A 26,060-nucleotide genomic window follows, 5' to 3' on the forward strand; every position below is an offset into this window, starting at 1 on the left:
CCGCCCCGGGGGGAGCTCCGGGCCGGGCTAGAGGCAGCGGCGGGGCAGCGGCGGCGGCGGCGGCGGCGGCCCCGGGGCGAAGCGGCCCGGCCAGTGCTCGGGGTCCGAGGCGGAGCCCGCGGGGCTGGCGGGCGATAAAGTGCAGGCGTACGGGGAGGCGGAGGGCGCGGGGCTGGCGGCGCCGCCGCTCCAGGAGGAGGCGGGCGAGGGGCTGCCCTCGGCGGGGACCGCCGCCGCCCCGTCGGGGCCGAGCCGCGCCGCCCCGGCCAGCCGCAGGGTCTCGGTGAGCGCCCAGATGTAGTTGTGGGCGAAGCGGAGCGTCTCGATCTTGGTGAGCTTGGCGTCCTCGGGGAAGGTGGGCAGCACGTCGCGGAGGGCGTCCAGCGCCGCGTTCAGGTTGTGCATCCGGTTGCGCTCGCGGTTGTTGGCCTTGAGCCGCCGGCTCCGCTTGATGCGCTGCGCCGTCTCCGCCGTGCGCGCCGCCCGCGGGGCGCCGCGGGACCGCCCCGGCCGCCGCTTCCCCTCCGCCCGCCTCAGCCCGCGGCCGCCCGGAGCCTCCACGGGGCGAGCCGGCGGGGCGGCGCGCAGCTCCTCCTCCTCCTCCTCTTCCTCCTCCTCCTCCTCGGCGCTGGACGGCAGCGAGGGCGAGGGGGCGGGCGAGCCCAGCCCCAGCAGCAGCAGCTCGTCCTCGGCGGGCGGCGCCAGGACCTCCGCCTTCACCAGCATCCTTGCGCGGCGGCTGGACGGGGCCGCACCGGGCAGCACCGGGAAGCAGCGGGCCGGCTCTCCTCGCCTCTCCGGCGGTGTGACGGTTCGCCGGTTTGACGGAGCGGGGCGGGGGTCGTGGGGAGCGGGGGGGAGGGAGGTGGGCAAAGCGCCGGGGGACGGGGGGGGGGGGGACGGCGGGGGCGCGGCGCTGGCACGCGCCCCGGGGGCGGCGGGCGGGCGGGCGGGCTGCGGCGGCGGGAGCGGCGCCCGGGGCCCGTCGGGCTGCGTGTCTGGCACACGACCCTCCTTAACACCCCTTATATACCCCGCGGGGAACAATCAAACCTACCCCCGGGGTCCCCCTCGCCCTGCCCGCCCCGCCCGCGACTCCTGTCGGGGGCGCCCCCCCCCCCGCCGGGGCCCCATTGGCGCCTCGCGCTCGGCTGGAGCGTGCCGCTAATTTATTAATGAATGGGGAGGGGGGGGGGGGGCGCGAGGCGCAGGCGGCCAATCCCCGCGCCCCGCGCGCCACGCGCGCGCCCGGGGCCGGCTCCCTTTCAGCCGCCTCATTTACGGGCCCCGCAAGGAAAGGGAGGGAGGGAGAGAGAGACAGAGAGGGATGGGACTGGGGTCTCCCCTTCAAGCCCTCTCGATCCCGGGAGGGTTTCGCCTTCTGGGGACACTTGGAGCTGCGGTGAAGGGGAATAGTTCCATACACGGCTTGCTGGGGAGATGCTCCGGGCGTGCGGCTGCTCCGTTTGCAACAGGACAAACCCGAAGTGCGGGAAAGCTCCGCTCTCCGGGCAGCTCAGCGCTGTCAAACAGAATTCAAAGGCCGGAGGAGACTTTATTAAAAAAAAAAAAAAAACCCAAACACCGGCTTGTCAGGGCACCAGGAAAACCTTCATTCCTTTCACCCCTCTTCCCTTCCAGCCCTCCCTCAATGGCAGAGCCCGGTGACATGCCCGTGCTCCACAGACCCCCCGGGAACACCTTCCACTGTCCCAGGTTGCTCGAAGCCCTGTCCAGCCTGGCCTTGGCAACTTCCAGGGATGGGGATCCACAGCTTCTCTGGGGACCTGTGCCAGCACCTTCCCACCCTTACAGGGAAGAATTTCTTCCAATATCCCATCTAACCCTGCCCTCTGTCAGTGAGACGCTGGCCCCTCTCGCCTGTCGCTCCAAGCCCTTGTCAAAGAAATGACACTGAGAACATACAAAACACTCTCCACACAGAAACACTGCCAGCAAGGCACTTTGGGGGAGTTGGGCTTTGAAACAGAATTTTATTTGCGACCTCTAGAAAAGCCCAAAATAGATGAAAGAACTGAAACCTCTGCAGAAGTCGTGCCCAGCACGCCGCAAACTCACACCCAAATCAGACCCTCTCTCTTGCTGCCCTGTGGGTTTATGGCCTTTGGGAGCGACTGGTGCCTCGGTTGGTATCTCTGGGACACACTGTAACACTCCCCTCGCCTCCTTGTGAAAAACGGGAGACCCACAGGTCCCCTTGGCATCCCAGGAGAGTGATGCAAAAAGGACCTTACTTCTTTTTCGTCACCTCAAGGGGCAAAGCAGACTACACTTGCGACAGGGCCAGGCCATCCCTCCGTCACCACCCTGCTTGTCGAGATCTCCACGCTTCCATTTCTGATGCGAACCAACAGAGAGGTGAGGCAGAGGTAGCGCTGTGGGTGCACAACCCACTGCGGTGCCTTTCTGGGGCTCAGTCCAATTCCTGCTGCCAGCCCCTGTAATGCAGGGGCTTTTTTTCCGGAGGGTTGAGCACAAAGTGACCAAGGACAGGTCGGCTACCAAATCCTCACGGCTCTCCATGGGCGCTTGTGTGGTCTGTGGGCAGAGCCAGGGCCAAGCTGCTCGGCCGAGAGCGGTGGGGAGAGGAGGTGGCGGGGGGGTGGGGAGAGGGAGTGGGATCAGGAGCAGGAATGCTGCTGCCACTGCCCACCGCCTGAACTGTCCTCCAAGGGTCAAACTGTTCAACTTCAGCCCCTTTGCCAGACTCAATCCTACTTTAGGGGAACAAAAGCCCAAAGTAGGCAACGATCAAGAAATGGGAGCACAATGATTTAAGCTTACCACACAGCCCAGAAATAAAGGACGCTGAGCTCGTGTGGGGGAGAGGGGGAGACCTTCAGAAGGGCTTTGTTTGCTGTAAGAAGATTGAACTCTGAGGCGACCCGAGAGCCCTAAAAGTTTAGGGTCTGTGTTGCTGAGAGACCTTTGGGCACAGCCCATCCACACGTCGACCTCACAAGTTGAGAACAGGCGTTAATGGCCAGCCTGCCTCAGGTGACGACATCCCGGGAAATGTGGGGACAAAGCTGTGGGGACAGGGTGGCCTGACCCCTCCCAGCTCTGCCTCCATCGTACCCTGCGGTGTCCTAAGGGTTTGGGGTCCCCAGGGTGCCCTGAATCCTGCGGTAGCCAACCCTGGGCAGCACCTACAAACCCTGAGAATGGAGTGGCGTGAGAATATGCCCCCGCGCAGCAGAGCACTGGGGTCTTCCGCAGGGGGAAGGAATCGAAAGTGCTGGCGTGCGTATCCCCCACGTCCCGATCCAGGTCCTTCCCGAACACCCCGCGCACGCTGCGGCAAGAAGTGCCACGGGGAGGGCCGAGATGACCACCAGCCCCCCCAACTCCCAAGCTGTGTTAGCACACTTGGGGTTTGTTCCGGGATCAAGGCGAGGAGGGGTCCCCCCAATAAGCGCTGTCCCGGCATCCTTCCCTGGCTCCCCCCACCCTGGCTCTCATCGGGGGCCGATTGTTCCCGGCAGATTTGCATGGCAGGTGCAGGCCTGCAGAGCGATTTTGCAGTCCTGGCCCCCCCCTCCCCCGCCAAGAGGGTTTGCCTCTCCCCCCCCTTGTGAAAAAAGGCTGCCGGTGCCTTCCTTTCCCATGAAGAAGAGAAGAAGCTTGAGGATCGCGTGAACACGCTTCAGTTTTCTTATTCTTTTCTATAGATGTGGGGAAAAGAACAGCCGATTGTGTGAAAAACCCAGTGCCTGCAAAAAGGGACATTGGCCATCCAGGCGAAGGTGCGCGAGGGAGAGCACTAATCGCTGAACCAGGAGACAAATACGATTACCAGCTCCGAGCCTTGAGTCAGAAAGTCTCATAGACTTTAAGATGTTAATCCCCAACATAATCCTTCCTTTGGCGTGTAGGAATAGTGCAGCCACAAGAGTTGTTTTGTTATTTATATTGGCGTTTAATAAAACTCAGCCAGCGGTGAATGGGCTGCCCACTCTCCAATGGTAATTAATTCCCTATTTCAGTGACCCAATTGTGCTGGGATAGAGCAGTGGGACAGTCCCACTGCCCCAACCCGCCTTTGTGCAGCTACACGGCTCTCGTGCTTCAACAGCTATGGAAACTCATTCTTTTGATGTCATTCAATGAGTTTTCCTTGGGCATCTTCTAAACTTCAAGGACCCTTTTCTTTCTCGAACGCCTGAAAAGCAGGACTAGCTTGACCACCTCTGTAGAATTTAATGGTTTGGTGAAAGGGCCTGTGGCGGGGGGGGGGGGGTTGGGGGGGGTGGTTTGTGTAAGGAAAGAGAGAAAGAAAATTTGGCAGGCTGGCTATCAACCAGGGGGATATCCAAACTCGGGTGTGCCCAGCTCACTCGGCTCCTAATTTATACAGGTCTAAAAAGCCACTTTCCCTTACTCAAAACACTCAGAGGCTTCTCTGAGTCAAGGCATTTCTAGAAGCCAGTGACCGACAACTCTGCTTTATTGAGCTGAGTAAAGATGCAAATGGTGTTTCCAGAAGGAGTTTCCATCCAGAAAAGGGAAAAAAACCTGGATATCTTTGCCCGGAAGGGGAAGAATGCCAGATACCTGAAACAGGTTATCGGTATAAAGTGTGGCTGCAGGTTTCTGCTTTTTGACTGTGCGGTGGCTGAAAGCAAACACGTGAAGAACGTGGAGTTATCCTGCAGAGCCGCCCCGGTCCAGGCAGCCTCTTCTATGTCTTTATACACACTTCCAAAAAAAAAAAAAAGAAAAAAAAAAAAGAAAAAAAAACCCCCACCAAACCCTTCGCAAGTCACAAACAATTCAGGATTCAACTAAGAAAACACAGAGTGAACCATATGGCCGGGGTGGCTCGAGTTGGCTGCATTTTCCCTCAGACAAAGAAGGGATTGAGAGTTGAAGGAAAGGAGAAAAAAACCCAACTTTCCGGCTGATGAAGCTGTTGTCTGGAGGCAATGATCCCAAATCTCAAGGCTTTATTCCAGGCTCCGACTGAGACGTGATATGTCATATGATTAGCATCTTTCATATTTACAAGAGTAGTGCGGGCTGCCAGTCTTTAGAGAAAGGCGAGAGAAAGAAGGGGCATATGCTGAAATGGATTTAGCATTTGAAAGAGAGAAAAGAGAGCGGATAAATACACTTAAACGAGGATTTAGTTTTACTCCCGTCGAGTTCTAATGGCTTGTTGATTGAGATTTTAGGGAGCTGCGACAGAGGTGTCAGCAGTAATTTAAAGGCGCTATTCAGCCCTCCCCCGGCGGAAGGAGCCGGCGCTGCCCCCTCAGGGCGGAGCGGTGCTGCGGCCGCGGCGGCGCGCCGGCGGGAGGGGCGCATCACCGCCGAGGCGGCTCCCTCCGCCGCGCGCGCGGCGCCGTCTGGCGGCGGCGGGAGGGTAATGCAGCCGGGATGGGGAAAATTGGGAAGCGGAGGGCGAAGAATTCCCGGTGTGTCGGGCACCGGTCAGAAGAGGTGACACCACTGCTCACAGGCACCGTCCAGCCTGGCGTTGAACACTCACAGGCATGGGGCAGCCAACAGCTCCTCCGGGCAACCCGTGTCAGTGCCTCACCGCCCTCCCGTGGAAGAATTTATCCCTGATGTCCCAGCTAAACACATCCTCTGGCATTTGAAGACATTCCTCCTTTGTCCTGTCGCTCCGCGCCCGCGCGAGAAGTCTCTCTCCAGATCTCTTGGAGCCCTTGAAGGCCCTGGATGGTACTTAAGATTTTCGCAAGAGCTGGAGAAGGGGCCTTTTAATTTTTAAAATTATTGTTATAGCCAAGCTCCTTCCTGGATGTGACCTACCTGTAAATATGGAAGGTGACAGAATTGTTCGAAAATACCGTGGCGTTTAATCTGAAGAACAGTGAGATACCAGTAATATCATAAACTGCACCGTAAGCATGAAAGGATTGCACTTCTCAAGCAGAAAAAGCCACTCTGTTTGTGGTTGTCAACCGAATAAAGTAAGTCACTTTAATAATTTTTAGTCATATGACCACAAGGTGAAACAGAAGTATCAGCGCACTGAGATCCAAACAAAAGTTCCCCACATTAAATAAATACTGGATTAAAAATTACCAGAGCTATTGCTATAGACAAGCAGTTAATATTTTGTTCATAAAATCAATACATATTTTATTTTCCCTTTTTCTTACTCTGTTCTTCTTCCTTCCAATTCTCCGAGTAAGACTTGAGAATGTCATTTAGCTGCTGCTCACACTGGCTTGCATGTTGTAAGCCATTTTCCCATCCTAAAATCAGCAATAAACAGGCTAATTACATCTCTCTCCACAGCATCCATCATGGAATCAGCCCCTGGCAATGTCAACACCTGTTTCCCCAAGAGCATTGACTGGCTGTGATATTTCTGCTTGGAAAATGGCTCTTTGGAGTTCAGTCACTAACGAGACGCTTCCTTTGATGTCAGCCAAGCAGGTAAGGTTCATTACTGGATTAAAAAAAAAAAACCCTCTTCGAGTATAAAGAGTTTGCAGGTAAAACTGCAAATGAGCAACTTGCACATTCTTGCATTTTCTTGCGATACGTTAGATTTCCTATGTAATATTAAAAATTGGACTGTGTATGTCATGAATACAGCGGTTGCTCTAGTGCACATACCATAGATTTTAGATATTATTATACAGTATATAAACACTATGAGGTGTATTATACCTGGTCTAATTAAAGAAAACGAGGCACACAGTTTCAAAAACCCCAGCAAAGAATCTCTTACCTCTGCAGTGGTGAATTACTCTTCCCCACAGCCTGTTCCTGCTCAGGCAGGGCAGACTTCCCACAATCAGCAGGTGCCTCTTTGCCCTCGTTAGTGCCACGTTCATCCTCTTCTCCGAGTCTATGAACCCAAACTGCCTCGTCCTGACACACGACAGGACAATGATTTCCCTCTCAGCGCCTTGGAACGCGTCCACCGTGGACACCTGGACAGGCTTGACTTCAAAAGCCTCAGAGTGAACCCCACTGAGCAAATTCTGGATCTGTGGGCAAAGAAACAGGGAAGGGGAATGAGTTTGGCTACTCATTGTAAGAGCACACTCTCGAAAACGGCTTTATTGATTGTTATTATTGATTTACGATACAAACCTTATACATTTGTGATTTGTAAAGGGTAATCACACCAATAGCAGCTCCTTCTATTCCACTTGCAATCAGAGACTGGATGAGCTTGACTGTAAAATGAGCTTCGGCCATGTTATAAAAGCTGTTGTCTCTTTCAGTCTGGGAAGAGGGAAAAAAGATCCCCAAATTAGTTCTCACCAGCAATGTAAAAAGAAACGGAATGGAGGAAAAAAACCGCAATATTGACTTTTTATACAAGAAGTTTATATAAGAAACGTTGAGGAACTTACTTGCTCCATGCCATGAACGCTATAAAAGCAGAGTGTTGGAAGCCATTCCAATAAAGGAGCCCTGTCCTCCTCAGAAATCCCATCCCTGAGGTTCCCGTCGTAGAAGAGCTCGTTGGCAATGGCACTGAGGGCAGGGTGACAGCGGTACTGTGTCCGAAGAAGGATCGGGTTATGTCCCTAAAGAAGGACAGAGAAATTAGGACTGGGAAGAGTTCGTGTGGGTGGAGCTTGGAGCAACCTGGTCTTGTGGAAGGTGTCCCTGCCTATGGTGGGAGGTTGGATTTTGGTGGCCTTTGAGGTCCCTTCCAACCCAAACCATTCGGTGATTTTATGATATTTTGCAATGGTGAAACCCTGACCCTCTGCCACCCGAACCAGAATGCCCCATGTGATTCAGGAGTCCTACAATTCCACTCTCCACCTCTTCCAAACGTGTGTTTAGCAGCACCTACCATTAAGCAGAGCCGGTCAAAGAGAGTCTGCTCCAATCCCTGCTCATGAACGCTCTCAGACCCTTGAATAGTTGGTGGCAGTTGCCTGGGGTCTCCAACAAGGACAAGCTTTTCACACTGAAACCTAAATGAGAGTGTGAAAAAAAACCAAGAAAAGAAAGTGTTGTAAAAAGGATGTTGAAGTGTTCATAACCAAAGCGTGTGCCGTGTTTCTGTATCACACTGCTTCCCATCAGCCTCCCATCTCCACCCCAGTTTAGTAACACCTAAGGACAGGCCTCGATTTAAAATCACCCTTCCGGCTCTCTAAAGCAAGACCTCGGGGTTCACGTGCTCAGAAAGGTGCGGAGTTTGGCTCTACTTGGAGCACGTGTCCCTGCTGAAGCCCCGCAGGAAGGCTGTACCTGGCGATGGGAAGGAGAGAAGCAGGTTCCGTCATCTGGCTGCACTCATCCAGCATCACCACAGGAAACCTGAGCGCGTTCAGACAAGGGAAAGGGCAGGCAGCACACGTCACTCCAACCACTTTCACCTTTCGTGAGCGAGGAGAAAATGGGCAGGCAAAAAGTGAGCATCATTTCACGGTTAACCCCTGTGCAGCATGTAACTATAGCAGGAGAATCCACCTAAATCTATTTCTAGAAACAGGACACTGAGCTACACCTAATTAGGTGGAATCAAAGCTAACATTCGCGTCATATTTGAAAACCAGGGGCTTGGCAGGTGTGAGAGGAGAATCCCAGTTTCCATTTGCTGTGGATAAGACACAGCAAATCCCTGCTTTCCCACCCCATCTCTTTGACTGTACCTGTTGCAGAATAGTTTTATTGGTCCCCAGTTTATGCTGTTCAATGCTTTTCCTGACATACATTTTTTCACCTGGAGTCAAATCTTCTTTCATGAGAGCAAGCAGCTCTTTCAGCTGCTCGTTTTCATTTCCTGAGCCTGCATGTAAGCTTCAAAGAAGATTTTGTAAAATACATTACAGTAACTGGAAATAGCAGTACTTGGAAAAATAACCATAATTTATACATAACAGCAATTTACAGCAATTTATTAACCCACCCCAGATTACTTCAGAACCCTCAAAGAGGTTTCTTACCTATGGGGAAGAATTGCTTTCGTGATTTTCCTTATGCTTCCCACTCTTATAAAATCCTCAAATCCAAGATCGAGCAGACTTTAAAGAAAAAGAGGTGATAGACATTAGAGAAACGGAAAAAAGAAATATTGGAAGCTTTAAAAGTGGTTTCAAAAGAACATCAGAACACCGAGGAACACGAACTTCGGTGATCGGTGAGATGAAGTACCTCAGTAATTAAAAAAAAAAATCAAAATAAATTACCTCATATTGATTTGCCTTATTAAAAATCCTGAATGCCTTGATGATTCCCCTCTCATAGTCTTCCATATGTATCTCCCCTTTCTTTTTCCTTCCGAACCATGGGTTTACCTCATGCTAACTTCATACTGAATTTTCACAAATCTGATTCTCTCTGCTCCTCCTTCCCCTACTGCTACATCCCAAAGATTCCCGAGCAGTATTACTTTGTCGTGATGAATTTTAATAGTAAATCTGGTGAGAGTAGAGCCTAAAGTAGCCTTCTGCAAATGTTTTATGTAGCTTTCACTCTTTTAACTGTGCAAAAGAGCTGAGGTAAAATTAAAGCACTTTTTAGGGAAAGAAATCAATCTTTTTGACGTGTTTTACAGGAAATACCAACACAACTATCACTGTAATGTAAGTGCATTATTGGTTTTGGAAGAAGAGTCCGTCAAAGCCTCAGTAACCCACCCCAGCAGTATCCTGTCCACAGCAACGTTGGTGGAAGAAGCAATGAGAAGTTTCCATGGAGTTGCCCTTGGACCCTCCGTAGCTTCACTGATTTCAAAGAGCTGCACGAGGAACAAGATCACCACAGACAGCAAGTAGCTCTTGCCAGCTCCAAAAACACCTGGTATTGTGGCAGAAAAGAAAGCCCAAGTTACAAGTGAGAATTTCCTAGAAAGTTGGAATCAATTGCTTTGACTTCAGTTATGCTGTGATTCCTCTAAAAGCATTGCATGGGCTTGCTTCAGCAGCTCCCCGTATCCAGGGGCAACTTTACACTTACAAAAACAAAGCTAATAAATGATAACAGGTGGTTTAAATATGAAAAGAAAGAAGCAGAAGACATTAAATAACTCTGATTTTGTGTATCTAGGCAAAATCTCCTGTGCTTCAGTGAAATCCTGCAAAAGGCAGAATGAAAATTTAAGGGGCAAAAGCTCTGTGCGGACAGAATGGATGTACTAACGTCACGGTCATTATCATGATTCTGGCGTTTCACATTAATGGCATTTCAAACCAATCGACATTTTTGCAAAGACACAATAGCAGCAAATGTCACAATTCTTGGCTGTGTACCACGTATGATTGTGATGGGGAAGCTCCGATGTTCTTCCCCTGGTCTGGGGTTTTCACAGGAGGTGATCATCTGAGCTACGTGAATCAGTGATGCTGCCTGGTCTGGGTTCAGGGAGAACCTTTGGATCATCTCTTCAGCCACTCCCATTGCCACTTCAGAGCTCACAGGGCCAGGCATCATTGAGCATTTCAGGCTCATGGCAGGTGGAGTAAATTTCCTTTTGTTGACTCTTTTCCTGGCATTCTCAGAATCAAAATTCCTAAGAAAACAAAAAAACAGCCGAAAGTCGTGGTGTGATCTAATTTGTACCTCCTGGTTCTGATATCCCTACACTGGACCGCTGCTGTTCCGTGACCTGCTCACAGCATCACCGAACAGTGACTCACATTTTCAGGAGATACGGGATTAGTGGTAAAGTGGACGGATTGAAGTGCTCCTCCATGTTCCTTAAGGACGCCAGCTCACCACTGGCGTTACAAACCAGCAGGGCGTGAACACACGCTGGAAAGGCCACAGGAAAAAAAACAAAACGAGAAAGAAATTAAATGAGCAGAAATTTCACATCAGCTAAATTATAAATTGCCAAAAGAGCAATTAACTGATTTTATCTTCTTCATCTACAAAACAAAACAACCCCAAAGCTTTAACTCAATTCAACAGCAAAACAAAGAAACTTTTGCAGGATCACGGACGTAATACGTGGCTTTTCATATAAATATAAATTTTCCGGTGAGTTGTTTGAGGTTTCTGTATTTTGTTTTTCAAGGACAGTAAAAACATATTCCTTTCACTTACTCTCTGACAGTCAACTTGCATTGTATTTCATATTATATAATTTACTACTTTCTTCATATTATTCTCATTTCTTCCCCACCCATTTGGAATTTGCCAGCTACTTTGCAGGTTTAATTGCGTTAATTACTGTATTTACATTATATATTCAAACATACAAGGAAAAAAAAAACCACTGTGAATTTAATCATGTACAAGATTCGAGAAATTCTAAACTCATCCTTCACTGCTGGCTGGATTTTCCCTCAGCTGTTTTGCACAGTTCTGAACGATTTGCTGTGGAACTCACTGTTTGATCTCCAGTTGGAGGGACTGTAGCCTTTCAGTGGTAGCAGTTCTATTTCATTGTTGCAGGATGGTCCAAAGAAAGCACTGCTTGCAATGAAAGTATCGATGGGATCAAAGTTCAGAGTCTTTGAAACAACCCAGATGTCATCTGCCCAAAAAGATACAGAGTCCTCATAAGGTTCTCCTACTGCCACCTTTTAAACCTGATGTTTAGTATGTGCTCACCTTTGCTGTAGAGAGAAGAATGCTCCTTTCTGCTTAGCTTCAGGTATAATTTGGGTTTGGAGTCCCCATCAAAGCTGGCAGGTGTATTCATAAATTTCTTGAACTTACTGTACCGCTGTGTTGGAATTTCAAAGGCTTTCCTGGGAAATTGCAATAAAAAAAGTATGTAAACAATTGGCACATTTGGATTCGGCACCAAAAGTCAGAAACCTCCACAGGTTGGACCAGGTGGCTGTACATCATCTTACATTAACAAGTTTTAAACACATTTATCTTGACTGCAAGACTCTCTTGTAGTCAGCCACAATTAAATTGTTTGCTCTACAGTCAAAACAGCACAGAATAGCCTTTGAGATGACTTCCGGCATTAAAATTAGAATCTTGAAGAGAATAAATCAAATTCTCCTACTGAAGATTAAACGAACAATAATTGAAATGCAGCAGTTGTAACACTAAGCAATTGATCAAGTTGCTGGCCAGCAGTTTCGATTCTTGCTAAAAAGAAATACCATGGCTATAAACATTTTTCCTTCACTAATTTAGCTCTTGCATTTCTTTACAGAGAGAAATCTTTGCTCTTTAAATATAGAGAAAACATGTTAAATCCTGCTGGAATCCTGAGCTACTGGAATATTCATAAACCTTGAATGCACACAGCACTTGAGAGAAGTGCACAGCATTTCAGGATACCTCACCAAAAGTTGGCATTCCTCATAGACAGCAATCCTTTGACTCCTGAGGTATGTCCCAATACTTTTTGTATCATGGAGCACTGCACTCGGTCTGGATTTTGTCGGTGTGGGGTTCACATCTTCAATCCACTTGAAAAAGGAACACTGCTCAGCTTTCGGGGCATCGCAGGCATAGAACAAACGACCCTGCAAGGGGAAGGGAGGGGGGAAAAAAAGCCCATGAGCTCTAAAACAAGCAAGAAAAAAAGAGAAAGCAATGGATACTTTCACCCCGAAAGTGTGAAAACACAAGGAATAAACAGCACCTTGTTTTGACCTTCTTTTTTAACCATCACCAGCTTGGCAGGGTGCATGTGGTTGCAGAGTGGAGCACAGCTTCCTTGGCCCTGGCTATGCCCATCTTTCACTGCAGTGTAAAATGATATATCCACTTTGGAGAGGGCATTGTGGAGCCTCTGTGCCGACTCAAACAGCATTATGTTCAGTTGCTCTTGGTAGGGAAAGGAGAACAACAGAATCATCAGCACAGCCTCAGAATGCTTACACAGGTACACGACATTCAAACAACAAATGTATTTTCATTGGAAGATTTCCGTCCCAAATCAAAATATTTCATCTGAGTCCTAAAAGAAACCGTGCGACCTGCAAAATCAAATTATTCCAGGGGACAAAAAAAAAAAAAAAAAAAAAAAAGGCTTAGGAATCTTAAGACTGGGAAACAGCCCTGAGGTTACATAGTTGAACAGAAGTATAGTGTCTTTTTGGTTTGTCTTTGCAATTTTGGGTATAGACTGAATGTATTTCAGTGCATATATATATATAAAATGAAATGCACCCTGTTTTTTTAACAGGCAATGTTTAAAATGACAGCATTTCACAGAGCACAGACTCACCTGTCAGAGCAGCTTTAAAAACCTGTTTGTAGTGAGTGTGAGACTGAAACACAGCTGGGATGGAAATCTTTCTTTTAGGAAGATTGGCGTGTTTCACTTTGTCCACAGGAGGAAAAGACAACTCAGAGATTGTTATGTCCTAAAAAGACCCAGGAAAAGAAACCATTAAAAACTGTAAGACCTTGAATGAGACAAATTTTGCAGACTTGTAAAAATACATTTCCCCAGAGCTTGGGCTGCCAGTTAGGATGCACCACGAGGTTAAAAAATTGCCCCTTGCCAAACAGGCTGCATTTCTAATAACACAGATAATACTTCCAAAGGCTATAGAGTAAATGATGTAGTTCAAAATCACGTTTTTCAGCACAAGGCATGGGGAAGGGGCAGACACACACCCCATTTTTAACACCATTTTTGCACAGAGATAAATTAATTAAGTTTTCTTAAGCTTTTAAAGTCTAGTATATATGGATTTTACACACATATAAATATATATGTATGTATAAAAACACACAATATGTATACCAGTGTATATATGAAAAATACTCGTTATTTCCTCATCTTTACTTCGCAAAAATACTGCACTGGGCAGTTTTAAAGAACCAAAAAACTTTTAAAAAAAAAGAGAAAGAGTTAACATTTTCTTCAACTCTGAAAACCATTTGACAACTTTAGAAACCTGACTTGTGGCTGGTTTAGTGTTTTACCCCAATTTACTCCATTTGTCCACTGGTCACACAGAGCTGTGCTGAAGTTTTATTCAGCGCTGTAACTTGACTTCTACACAACTAAAACTAAAGAATTTATAATATTTTGAAGGCAGAGACTGTGCCTTGAAGCAAAAATAGGTGTTCATTAAAATGAGCCTGATACCACCATTAAGGAAAACCCTTAGTGCACTCAGTTTCTTACCAATTACAGGTGTCAAAACAGCCCGGCAGCTTTCCTTTCATCTTCCTGCCATGAACATTCAGATTAAAAATCTAAATCTGGCACTGTGTGTGCCAAGGAATTACCTTCACAAAGGACTAGTCACGGCACTTAAAAAAATACATTTTTTGGTGTCGCTAGGTCGGTAGAAACATTTCATCCAATCATACTGATAATTTCTTGCAGGTAATCAGATAAATGCAAGCCCTTTGGCCAGAGAGATGTGTTTGTGTCAGTGATAGCTGTGTTTGCTTGAACAGTTACACACCTGGCACTCTCCTGTTCCGGCGTGGCAGCTCAGGTGACTCAACACCTTTTGTGTGGCCGCAGCCAAAGGTGTCTGCCTTGAGTGCAGGGAAAGTACCTTCCCCTCTGAAACCAGAGCTGGGTGGCTGCTGTTTGCAGCCCTGGAGCGTTCCCCAGGCAAGCTCCTGGCTGGCAGCAGCGGTGCAGAGCTGGGAGCACTTGGATCCCCGGCTCTGCCCTCTCCTGTGTCACCCGGCGGCGTTCCGAGGATGCTGTGAGCACAGATGTCATCATCCTCTTCCCCGGCAGCGCTGTTTTCAGGGATCAAATCACACTGAGCGTTGCATTGATACTTCAGCCACTTGCTTTGTCTGTGTTGGGAAGTCACTTTAGGGAGCGCTGGTAGCACAGATCCCCTTTGTCCGTCTTCCGTGTACTCCCCAAACACGGAGGTTTCATAATTCCTGTCCCGAGGGCCAGGAGCACTCCTGGGAAATGCCACTGACTGGCTGCACAAATTGTTTCTTGAAGAGCTCAAAGATTGCTGGACCTCCTGGCTCTCAGTGGGGTAAAACGCGTCGGGAATCTGGTCGGTGGCAGGAAGAGTGACAAATGGATTTCGTGTTTTCATCGTGGGCTCGAATGGTGGGAGGCTGCATTCCTCCGGATAGCTGGATTTCTCCCGGGCTGTGGGGCAAACACAGCTTACAAGCAACTTGCAGCACCTAGGAATGCCACTTCAGATGTACAAAAAGGAAAGAATTCTAAGTTCTCCCTTTTACATCCTGTCTTCTAACTGGGAAGCTCTCCGGATTGCTCCTGTGCAGTATTACCCTAAACAATGGATTTTGTGTGATTCTTTTAGTTAGTTTTAATTCTTCAAAATCTCCACATTCAGAACATGTTACGTAGCCACCCTGCTCGTATAAAAGACCATTATTTAAACACGGTTGTGTTCTGAAGGTCATTAGTCTGATGTCACTGACAGCTGCCAGCTAGAAAACACCCAGCTTAACATTTGAGGCTTTTTCAAAAAAGATAACCCACAAACCTATAAATGAATATTAAACAACACAGATAAATAAGCTCTTAGCACCAAAAAAGCATCCTTTTGACTAAATTAATTATCAATAGTGACAGTTACAGATAGGTGTCAAATGGGAGAGGGTCAGTGGACAGCTGAATATGGAAGAAAACTAAAAGCAGGTAAATAAAAACATGGGTATCATTTAGAAGCTTAGCTTAAAGCCTTTTTGCCCCTAAACTGGAAGCTGATTTTCTTTATCAAACTGAATCCCTATACTAAAGTCTCTTTCAGGAGAATCCAATTGGCAGAGTAACTGGCTCTGATAGCCCAATTCATTGTGCTTCAAGGATCCTCAGAGATTTTCCAGCTAAAACACTGTGAGGCACCAGTATAAAACTGTAAATTCTTACTGAATAAAAAATCCGGGAGTTCTGGTTCACTTGGTGAGATCCCATGTGTCAGGGGCTCCCGGATGTCTCCAACAGTCTCCTCATTTCCCCAGGGTGGAGAAATTGTAGAGTCTGGATCAAGTGGGGAAGTCGGTTCTGATGAAATCTACAGGTGAAGAATTAACATGGCAGGTGAATGACTGGAAAAAAACCTGATTACAGCTCTTCTATCAGTATTCTCTCTCTATCTCATCATTCTGAACAATTGTCTCTCAGAGTTGAGATAAAACGGCTTCAAAAATAAGGAATTGCCATGATCACACAGGAAATAAAACTATCTGCAAGAGACGGTCAATCCCCACCTTGCCAGGTTCCCAGGCAGTCCACTGTGCTTGTCTCAGGTCAGGGGGTGAGTGTGACATTGCCCATGGTGGCACTTCAGGACACACATCCAGTGCTAGGGAAAACACGTGAAGCACTGAAGTCATGCAGAAATTTTGAGGCCAATCACTGCCCTTCTCCTTTTACTTTCACTTACAGGACTGATTTATTCCTGGCTCTTCAATAACACCAAGCTTCATTTGAAAATCCCCGTCTCTGATAATGTCAACGTCATCCTTATGAAGGCTCTTGGAACCTGGAGACTTTATTTAAAAAAAAAAAAAGCTTAAGCAAAAACTTGATAGGCATTAAACTGTTTATCTTCTTTTTTTTTTTTTTTCAAAGTGCAACTGATCAAAGGAGCAGAAAAAACCCCAAGTCGCACATTAGGACCTTTCAATGACGAAGGTAAGTAAAAACAATTAATTTCAATATGACTGTAGCAGTTTAAAAAGGAACTGTTTTCTATCCTAAACTGACAGGATACTTTGTTGCACTAAGGTTAGTAAGGATAACTGAACAAAAAAATATGTTTCACCTGTCTGAAGTCAAAAAGGTCATAATTCCTTGATAAGAGGGGTGAGGAAAATGTCTCAGCTGCAAAGTCTTTGTTTTCTGGGTGCTGCTGCCATCCTAGCTGGGAGCGTGGAGCTCTCAATACGACCTCACTAGCTGCTGATCCTCTCACTTGGTACCCTTGGAAGGCAACAGGCTACACAATGCATTGGGATTATCACTAACAGGAAGCAAAAACTGCTCTGCAACTATCTGCAGTCAATACAGGTATTTTTAACACATACAACAAAAATAATGCGTTGACGCTGCAGAAGAGAAACAAACAAACAAACAAAAAAAATCTGGGTTTTTTTTTTTTCCTTGTAATTTGAGTTTAAAACTCTCCCAGAAAACTTCCTGCAGTGAACTGTACTGAAAGTTATGAGAACTGGTTAAAATTTTATTAGGACTTAGTGTAATACATTACAATTAGCAAGCCATTTGACTGAAATTCAGGAAACACTGTTAATCATACGTCAGTTCCACAGAAATGGTACCTTTGGTTGCCAGCGAGATGTCCCAGGGTCTCTCTGGGCTGCTGCTGTTGGTACAATGTATGCCTCTGTCTTCTGGAATAAATTGTCCACACAGTTGGGCTGCACAGGAAAAGTATCAAAACCTAATTAGTCTAACAATTTAGCAACCATTTAAAATGAAAATTTAGGCTAAGAAATGTCTTGTACTTATAAAGGAAGCTTTTTCAAGTCACAGCCTTTTTATTTGGAAGCCAGGACCATCCATGACAGGATAAGAAACTATGTTTGCTTTTCAGACAGAACAGGAAAAAGGGAAGGATTTCTAAAATCTTTCTTTAAGCTTTAGATGGACTGAAAATGAAAAAAAGGCTGTTAATAGCACTGGATTTAAAAAAAAAAATCAGTGTGAATTCTCAAATGCAAACAGTTTTCCCAGTGTATTTCAACCAAAATGCTGAAATTCCAAGGAAAGCCATGTATTTGAAATAATAGTGAAAAAAAGAAAGGTGGTAAAAGATGGGGTAGGGAAGGAGAAGCACCAGACATATCAATGGGATATTAAACATTACTAAATATTACAATTTTCATTAAGTTTCTTGTCATACATGAGGCCTCCTGAATATTGTCAAGATGACATCCTCTATTTATTACCAGCTTCATAAACAATGCCTCTAAGCAATTCGTAGCTAAACCTCTACGGTCCCATAAACCAAGAATTTTATTCCAGGAGCCAGGCGGAAAATGAATTTATCTTGTGCAGATAAATATATGTAGTCAAAAATTGGTTACCATAAGGCCAGGAGAATCAAAGTATGAACGGGAAGCTGCCTGTAAACTTTCTGAGTAAGGCTTTTCTGTAAACTCTTTTATAGCTACAAGAGATGGAAAAGCACAGTGAGTTACAGTGAATAGTCTGGGGTTGTTTTTTTTTTTTACATGAAAACATCTGAATATTTACGGGTCTTGCAAACCTTACCCACGCAACAAATTGCACAGTTAGGATTTAATTGAATGAGAGCAAGCAGAGACAGACTTGGTGCTCACAGTGTGGCTTTGAACAGTAAAAACGGCACGAGGGAACCTACACAACACATCACTCTAAAGGTATTTAGAAATATGAGGAGAAATGAGAGAAATCTAACAGGCACGGACGCACAGAATCCAGTTTACAACACAAGCTGACCTAACCTTTCTCCTCCTCAGGGGGTTCAAGTGCCTCCTTAGAAGTGCCTGTTTCACTGAACATGCTGGCATTTTCCTCCATCTTTTGCAAGCTCTCTAATGCTGTGCTATGCTGAGCCAAAGCTCTCAGGAGAGCGATATCGTTCACCCAGCCAGGGAGTCCTGAGGAATCCTCAGCCACTGCTGTGCCTTTCAGGAAATCCACCCCCATTGTTTCTCCTCTGCAGGCTTCGGGAGAAGCAGTTGTGCTCTCTGCACTTTCCAATGCAGTTTCTCCTACTGCTGTTTCCTCTGGAGATGAATAGCCCGTTCCTAAAGGATCTGATCTTTGTGACAAAGCCAGCAGAGGGCTGCCTGGTTTGATGTAATCCCTCTTAGCACCCCAGAAGTGCTCTGAGCCAACATCTGGGGATTCCACGCATCCAAGCTGTGTAACTCCTTCCTTGGTCTTTTTGTCCACGGCAGAAATTATTCTGCTGGAAGAAATACCTGGAAGACTTCCAGTTGCCTCAAACACCCTGGTTTCAGGGTGAAATTCATTAACATTGGTGTCACCAGGCAAGAGATCAGAGTGTTGGATTTTTCTCCAGGATGTGCCATTGATGGTGAGTGCTGCACAGCTATCCAGGTCCTCCTCTTCGTCTGTGGCTTCAAAACTTGATTGGCTCTCATTGATCTCTTTGATGTTGCAGCTATCACCTAAAAGTTCCACTTTGGTTCTGGTCTGGTTTGCAGCATCTTCTGCAGTTCTCCTGGCATCACTGTCACAAAGCTGGGGTGGTGTACCCCCCTCTCCATCGAAATTTGAACATTTGACTTCATTTTTGCTGTGTGTGTCTAGTCCACAGCAAGAATGAGGCTTCAAATGAGGTCTCCAGGCAGCATCTTCTGCCTGTAAGCAACCTGAGCTCCATGAAGGCGCGTCTCCCTCAGAGAATTCCTTCCCTTCTCTTTCACGCACATCTTCATTGTCTATGTCATTAAAATCAAAAGTCTCCATCAGGTTAAAGTTAACCTCCATCAGCTCCCCATCAGGACTACAGTCTGTGCCCTGCAAACTGAACTCCCCCTTCACAATTCCAGCTTCAGTCAATGTCACATCCCCAGAGAGCTCTGGGTCACTGGACACTCCCTCTGAATTTTGTCTTGGATGAAGCTCACTCTGCATCTTCACAGAGAAATTCTCCCTAAGGCTGTCAGTCCCTGAATGCTCCCTGTATCCAAAAGGATTGTTTTCAAAGGCACTTGGACTTGCTGAACATGAAATGTCACCTGAGGATGGGACGAACTGACTGTCACTCATTCTACTTACAGCGGACTCAGGTAGGAAGTAACTATTTGTGCCGCAGCGATCTTGTAAATCTTGACTTAAATTATTTACCTTTTTGTCTTGTCTCTGTCCTGTGACTCCTTCACCACAAGGCTGTTCAGCTGACTTTGGAAGCCACTGAGCATTCCAGTCCTTTTCATCATTTACAGTTCCCTGCAGAAAAGGCTGAGCATCTGGAACGAGTCCTTTGGCAGCGTGGCCTGAAAAAGCAGGTGGGACGGGGCTCTTTTTGTCACATAAGTCTGCGTTTTCTGCTGCCTGAAACCTGGAAAGACAGCCAGCTGCTCCAGATGTTTGCTCTCTGTGTCCTTGTGCTGGTTTAGACTTGAGAAGAGCAATTATCTGTGCTGTGCTCCTGATGTGGTGGGACACTGCCCCGGGACCAGCATGCCCAGTAAGGAGAAGAGATTCTGGCTTCACAACAAACTGACTGGAGTTTTGCTTCTCTGTCTCCTCACAGCTGTCACCAAAGGGAGCTGCAAGCAGTGAGGACACAGACATTTGTTCTCTGCCATTGTCACTCCGTCCCTCTTCCTGACAGCCTGCAGAGGGATTTGTTTCTGCATCCTTCTTGCGAATCGTAGAAAATAACGGAGAGCTGATATAAAACTTGGACGGAAAACTCCCCTGGCACTCCTTAGATAAAGGCAACACTGTTGGTTTGTCTTCATCTTCCATGGCTGGTATTTTCCTCTCAACTTGCCGTGGCCCTTGGAACCCCTAGGAGAGAAATTTTCAATTAATCCACGTTTTGCGATCAAATGTTAAAAATGGGGCACACCCCATGAACTACATTTTGATCCAATGGCCTGAAAATATATTCTGATCAAATCCACATGAGCATTCCACAGGGGCACAGAAACAACCACAAGCCCTTGGGATTTATGGTGATATTTACCATTCATGAAGATACGTGTCCCTTGTGTTTTATGACGCATATAAACACGAGACATAAAAATTTGGAACGAAAACACACCGTAACCTTCCTTTTCAGGCCGACAGGGAGATGTCTGGGGGGTAGAAGAGCAGGTTTTACACCGTTTCTATCCGCTGCTGGAGTTTCTGCTTTCTTTGGCTGGTCCTCAGAGGGCTTTTCACTCACTTTGACTGCTTCGACTGTGATTAAATATCGCTCACTCTCGAAATCATCTCCAGGAGTCACCTGGAAAAGAGAGAGCAGCAGGGTGCAGGTAACAACACCATGTAAGAATCAATATTATATAGCTTTACTTTAAATAAATATAGTCTTTTAAGTACTTATACATAAAAAATTCAGGTACTTACACCTACTATATCACAATTATAATTACAATACATATTATAATACTTTTATTCATACATATATTCTAAAAAGCATCAGCACTTAGCTTCAATGATTACTTCACGTATCACTGCAATACACTGCCTTTACCACAAAGGAAGAAAAATTCCATGAAACCTTCTGGACAAACAGTAAGATCTATTAATAAATAGAAGCTGTTTTCCCTTTCCGTTATTTGCACTGTAGCAGAGTTTTATATCAACAACAAGAAAAATTACTGTTTTGGCTACCCAGCAAGTGTCTGAAATGCTGCCTGAAGGACAAACTACAATCAGATACAAAAATAATGACTCTGAAGAAAATATACCTGAGATTTTATAAAAATGCTCTCCAGACATTGTCCTTTATCATCAAACAAGGTAGCCTGCAATATAAAAATAAGATTTTAAACAACCAGTTATTTCACAAATCAACTGGACTGCCACTGGCAGTAGCAGGTGATATTAAACCCAGCAGTGTCAAATCCAAATTTTCACCTGATTTCTGCCAGTTCTAACTCTCAGAATTCCGTCTTGCCATGTTTTTGATTTTTTCATCTTTTGGTGAGTGTATAACACCTGTTTTAAATATGTAAAATATTGAAGAAATAAGAAGTAAGAAAACGTTCAAATATTTCAGCAGCGACAGTCTTTAAACTTATTCCTCCTTAATTGCACAGTGTTAAAAGTCACTCACAGTAAATTCCTGAGAGGCCATTGCTTTGGCAACACAGTCATCCGACAGCTTATTTCACAAATATCCACATCTTCCCGCAGCCTGAGGGACAGGGAAATGGTCAGGATGCACCAGAGCTCTGAAGGAAAAATGTGGACAAAAAATTACTTATTTCTTCCCCTCAAAAGAAAAGAATTACATGCAAGGTAGTATCAAACCAGTGGGGTAGAGCTGCTGTGGGCACTTGAAAGAGAAACCTCAAGAACAATCTAACAGACTGCTGGTAACAAAAAAAAAAAATCTTTTTTTTTTTAATAGATGTTAAGATATTTTCCAGCTTTTAGACTATTTCATTTATTTAAATGAATGGCTGGCAACTCCGAATACTCTTATTCAGAATTATCTGAATTAAAACCCCAAAAGTTTAGTTGCAGGGGAAAAAAAACCCAAAAAAACACCAAAATAACCAACCCCACCAAAATACCCGAGAAGCCGTTACCGGAATGATTTTGTCACAGGTCTGGAGTTGGTCATGCATAAAAAAAAATAACTGACTCTCCAAACCAGCTCCCCGTGAAGCCAAACCTCTCTGCGTATTTGAAATCCGGCGGCGAGATACTTTAAAATAAATTTTTATACACACTTTGGATTGGTGACAAACAGTTTATATGACGAAAAGAGGAGAGGTTCGCGCTGTTCCTCCTGGCTGCCACCTCCTTGGGTGTTTCCTAAGGTGAAAATCCCTGGACTCGCCTTTTAGGACAGAGATATTCCTTAAGTTACGAGAGCGGCTGGATCAATGGGAGCCCTTAGGGTGACTCCCCAGGGAATGAATGCCACGGGCCGAACGCACGGACCGTCAACCCTGTCAAACCCACACAGCCCTTTCCCAGCGGGATGCCCCGAGGGACCGCGACACCAGCCCCCCGCCACTCCCGAGGGGTCGGGCGGACACGCCGATCCTACCCAGCGGCTCCGGGATCGGGATCGGGATCGGGATCGGGATCGGGATCGGGATCGGGATCGGGATCGGGATCGGGATCGGAATCGGAATCGGGATCACGGCGGCAGCCGCCGCCTTTCCGAACTTCCCGCCGCAGCGCCCCGCGTGACGTCACGACGCCGCGACGCCCCGCGAGGAGGAAGTCACGTGCGCCCAGAGCCGGGCGCGCCCCCGACGCCGCCGCGCACGCGCGGGCGCCGCCGCGGGGCTTTTTTTTTTTTTTTTTTTATTATCATTATAATTTTTTCCCCCTTGGAAAGCGGGGGAGCGGGCAGCGCGTCGCGCCGGGGCTGGGGAGGACGCAGCAGAGCCGGAGCCGCGGACGGGCCGGGCGGAGCAGAAGCGGTGTCGCCGCGGCGGCGGCGGCAGCAGGTCGGTGGCCGGGGAGGGGCTGTGGGTTCGCAGCGGTGTTGGCGCAGACAGGGGGCGCTGTCGTCCCCGCAGCGGCTTTCCCGCCGCCCGCGCGCCGAGTGCCCCCGCCGCCCCCTCGCGCTCCCCTCAGGGCCGGGGCCGGGGGGGGAGTCGCGTCCGTCCCCTCAGGTCAGCGCTCCCCGCCGGCCGGCATCGCGCTGTAACCCTGACCCGACCTTTGCCCGCCCCTGGGCATCCTCCTCACCCGGTGCCCGTTGCTCCCGCCGCGTTCGGCTCCTTCCTGAGGGCTCGTCGCCGCCCCGGGGCGCCGAGGTGGCTTTGCCCGCGAGTGATGCACGGGTGACGCTGCTGCGTGGTGTCATGTCTTGACGCCGCGTGTTGGGGCCGAGGGATTCATGCAGAGGGGCCTTCGGGCCCCTCAGGCGTAGTCTGTGCTTGTTTTCTAAAGTGTTCTGTCGGTGGGCTCTGTGAATCGCCACAGCAGCAGCACCTGCGGTGCTCAGTACCTGTGCAGTGGTAAAATGCATGGTGGTCAGGCTTCTCAGGATAAGCCAGGGCTGGAAAAATCTGTCTCACATTTCGGTCCGCCCCTTGATTGAAGAGTCAAGAGGGTGAGGTTCTCCCAAGGATTTTCAGTGGTTTTGGTTTAGAGCAGCAGCCAGCAGGGCCGCAGAATGTTTGGTTTTTGTAACCACCTCCACTCTGCTTCCAAGTCCTCGTTCCTTCTGTTTCCCTCCAGCAGCTCTGCTGCTCCTTCCGTTCCCCAATCACCTGGTTGTTCCAACAAGGAAGAACCAGAAATAACCAGAAATAAGTTCTCAGGTCTTAAAATTCAGCAGCGTTTCTCGAGGGTGAGAAGAGTTGTGAGGTGAAGGAGTTGGGCTGCCCTTGTGGTGTCATACAGGTGAAGCCACCTAATCCGAGTCCCGTGCTGGCATGTATTTTAATTACAACCACAGAATCGCTTCTGTCGGAAAAGACCTCTGAGATGGAGCCCAGCCCTTGACCGGTCACCACCTTGTCAAGCAGACCGTGGCACTAAGTCCCACCTGCGGTGGTGAACACGAATAAATCCAGGTTGCACCTCCTGAGGTGGCAGAGGGAAGGGCACAACTAACGCACGGGGATCTCCCGATGTGTGGGAACAGCTTTAACACTCATCACTGTCAAGGGGAGGCGAAGCCTTTTCTGTCTGTGGGTGCACCCGTTTCGTGAAGTCTGTCAAATGCCTTGAACCCGGGTTTAAAATCGTGCATCGGTTTCATTGGGTAAAATGGGAGGGGAAGGGCAGAAGTTTCTCTGGTTTTAGGTTAAGGAATTTGCACTGTATTTGTGCCCCCGTGTATCAACTCCTCTCCTTTGTTATCTCACTGTGCTTAGAAGCTTCAGGGCAGGGCAGGAACTTCACTCTGCAGCTCTGCCTGTGTCTGTATTGGTGTAAAGCTGTTTCAGGATGTGTCTTTTTAAGGAGTTTCAGGTTTGCTGAATATTTGCATTTATTATGCAGTGCCTGCCTAGGGCTGCCCCTGACTCTACAGAAACATTTTCATAGTACATAAAGTATTTTGAATTCTTTTTTTCTCCCTCATCCCTTATTGTCCCATTTTAATGTTTAAAATACTCGAAGCAAACAAACGTTTGCATCAGTGCTTAAGAGAATAAAGTCTATTTCATATCTGCACCTTGTTTCTTCCAGAACTTGTATTACAGTTGAATTTTACTATGTTTTCCAGGTGTTGATAACAATAGAAACTGGTGTTGGATTTGGGTTAGCGCTGAAATCTTTCATTTTTATCGAGCCTAGAGAAGTTTCTGTAGATGAGCGTGGAGCTGTGTTCTTTTGATTTGCATTATCTTGGCCTCCCCAGAGTTCCTTCCCCGTGTTTAATTGTCCCTCCTTTTCTGGTTTCACTCTGGCACACCGAGGCACTGCGGTTTTATTGCTTTTGAGGAGACCTTGGCTCTATCAGTGTGACGTTTTCACCCCGCTTTTGCTTTGCTCTGATTTTAATTGTTTACCAGAGCACGGTGGGTAGCGTGAGAATTGACGTGTGAAAAGCACAGGCCGCCTTACACGGGGGCCTGTGGAGATCGCTGAATTCATTACTTGGATTTCTGCGGACCTATTAATAGTTGATACTTGCTCTGCCTCTGGACGACCCCGAAGTACAAAGCAATTCCCTCGAAGCTTCACTTCTAAAACACAAAGTGAGAGGGAAGCCTGGAAGGCAGCTCGAAGCTGCTTTTCCTCTAGCCTGGATGAGAGCCCCTCTTCTGGGAAAGGAAGTCCCAGAGCTGAGTGACTCGAAATGCTGCATGGAACAAAGCTGTGCTGTCCTTGGGCCACGCTGACATGTTGGCGTGGTCCCTTCGTGCTGCTCAGCCACCACAGGTAGCCCATAATGGCATTTTAGGCTTACGAAGCACCTCAGTGCAGCCCTCAGCTGAGCAGCGTGTTGATATTAAAAAACAACAACTCGCTGAAGGGCTCGAGTGGAGCTTGAACTTGCTGAGCAGTTTTACCTGGCTTATCTCGCCGGGGTAACTGCTGACCTTTCACTATCTTGAGTCGTCGGCTCGCAGCGGGGGAGAAACTGATCTCCGGCTGAGGAAGCCTGATTTGCACAATAATTTGGGGACCATTTCCATTTCGCCATCCTGTTGTCGAGGTGGGCTTCCTCTCTGATGGCTGTGCTCTGTTTCCCTCTCGGCAGCCTTGGCAGAGGGCTGAGAAGTCTTTCATATGGTGATTGCGACATTAATTACTTTAATTTTTGTGTTAATTTAATTTTCCAAAAGCCGTCTGCTCCTGGCAGCCTTGCTTTGTTTTGCTCGTGTGAAATGAGGTGCTGAGGCGGTGACTGGCAGTTCTCAGCTGCAGCGAATTGAAACGTGGACAAAAGAGACTAATTGATGCATTAAAACGGTTTTATATATTTCAAGATGAATCCGTATATGAAGTCACTTGGTTCTGGTTAGTGTTTATTTCCCAAAGGCCTATTCTGGAGTCCTGACATACCCGGGGTTGCCATCAGAGACACTTTGTTGACTTACTGCTCTCGGGCAGGGCCTTGCTAGTG

General features: G+C 47.5%; 3 protein-coding genes and 1 long non-coding RNA gene across 8 annotated transcripts in view; 2 read left to right on the top strand and 2 right to left on the bottom strand.

Annotated features, from left to right (window-relative positions):
* Positions 1-726, bottom strand: NEUROG2 (neurogenin 2). Its single transcript, XM_066184810.1, has one exon. It carries the CDS (start codon positions 724-726, stop codon positions 28-30), a length of 699 nt encoding a protein of 232 aa, XP_066040907.1. The 3' UTR covers positions 1-27.
* Positions 727-1,318: 592 nt separating this feature from the next.
* Positions 1,319-4,173, top strand: LOC136290436 (uncharacterized). Its single transcript, XR_010721118.1, has 3 exons — positions 1,319-2,146; positions 2,276-2,379; positions 3,693-4,173. It is a non-coding gene; the product is annotated as an uncharacterized lncRNA (long non-coding RNA).
* Positions 4,174-5,945: 1,772 nt separating this feature from the next.
* On the bottom strand, positions 5,946-23,250 carry ZGRF1 (zinc finger GRF-type containing 1). Of its 2 annotated transcripts, XM_066184803.1 has the most exons (27): positions 23,225-23,250; positions 21,627-21,744; positions 21,428-21,508; positions 21,259-21,315; positions 20,607-20,792; positions 19,682-20,350; positions 17,140-17,238; positions 16,245-16,350; positions 16,069-16,163; positions 15,728-15,872; positions 14,313-14,977; positions 13,115-13,253; positions 12,527-12,711; positions 12,220-12,407; positions 11,530-11,669; positions 11,306-11,452; positions 10,611-10,725; positions 10,224-10,483; positions 9,612-9,771; positions 8,919-8,996; positions 8,625-8,772; positions 8,221-8,348; positions 7,817-7,940; positions 7,365-7,541; positions 7,099-7,233; positions 6,731-6,992; positions 5,946-6,248 (listed from the first exon to the last, which is right to left on the bottom strand). In XM_066184803.1, the coding sequence occupies exons 2-27, from the start codon at positions 21,645-21,647 to the stop codon at positions 6,133-6,135; spliced, it is 4,626 nt and encodes a 1,541-aa protein (XP_066040900.1). In that variant the 5' UTR covers positions 21,648-21,744; positions 23,225-23,250; the 3' UTR covers positions 5,946-6,132. The 2 variants fall into 2 exon arrangements, with proteins under 2 accessions (XP_066040900.1, XP_066040901.1); XM_066184804.1 differs by lacking the exons at positions 5,946-6,248; positions 19,682-20,350; positions 20,607-20,792; ... (2 more) ...; positions 21,627-21,744; positions 23,225-23,250 and adding exons at positions 6,306-6,445; positions 18,307-18,442.
* The window catches only part of LARP7 (La ribonucleoprotein 7, transcriptional regulator), a 29,188-nt gene continuing 19,560 nt past the window's right edge, over positions 16,433-26,060 (top strand). Inside the window, exon 1 of one of the 4 annotated variants that reach the window (XM_066184807.1) lies at positions 16,433-16,495. The gene's annotated coding sequence lies outside the window, so the exon portion shown is untranslated. Of the gene's footprint in view, positions 16,496-22,831; positions 22,981-23,077; positions 23,149-26,060 lie in introns of those variants that run through there. The other 3 variants (XM_066184809.1, XM_066184805.1, XM_066184808.1) reach the window with 3 other exon arrangements.

Source organism: Chamaea fasciata, unplaced genomic scaffold (genome assembly GCF_029207755.1).
Source record: "Chamaea fasciata isolate MVZ Bird 193981 ecotype frontalis unplaced genomic scaffold, bChaFas1.0.hap1 SCAF_6, whole genome shotgun sequence".
Lineage (NCBI taxonomy): Eukaryota > Metazoa > Chordata > Aves > Passeriformes > Sylviidae > Chamaea > Chamaea fasciata.

Bases quoted from the DNA above. Each gene is read 5' to 3' on its own strand.
- NEUROG2 (XM_066184810.1), bottom strand. From the start codon at position 726: ATGCTGGTGAAGGCGGAGGTCCTGGCGCCGCCCGCCGAGGACGAGCTG.
- ZGRF1 (XM_066184803.1), bottom strand. From the start codon at position 21,647: ATGGCCTCTCAGGAATTTACT. The intron at 21,316-21,427 runs GTGAAAATTTGG...TTTATATTGCAG, and splicing joins TTAGAACTGGCAGAAATCAG to GCTACCTTGTTTGATGATAA. The intron at 10,484-10,610 runs GTGAGTCACTGT...TTGTTTTCTTAG, and splicing joins ATCCCGTATCTCCTGAAAAT to GAATTTTGATTCTGAGAATG.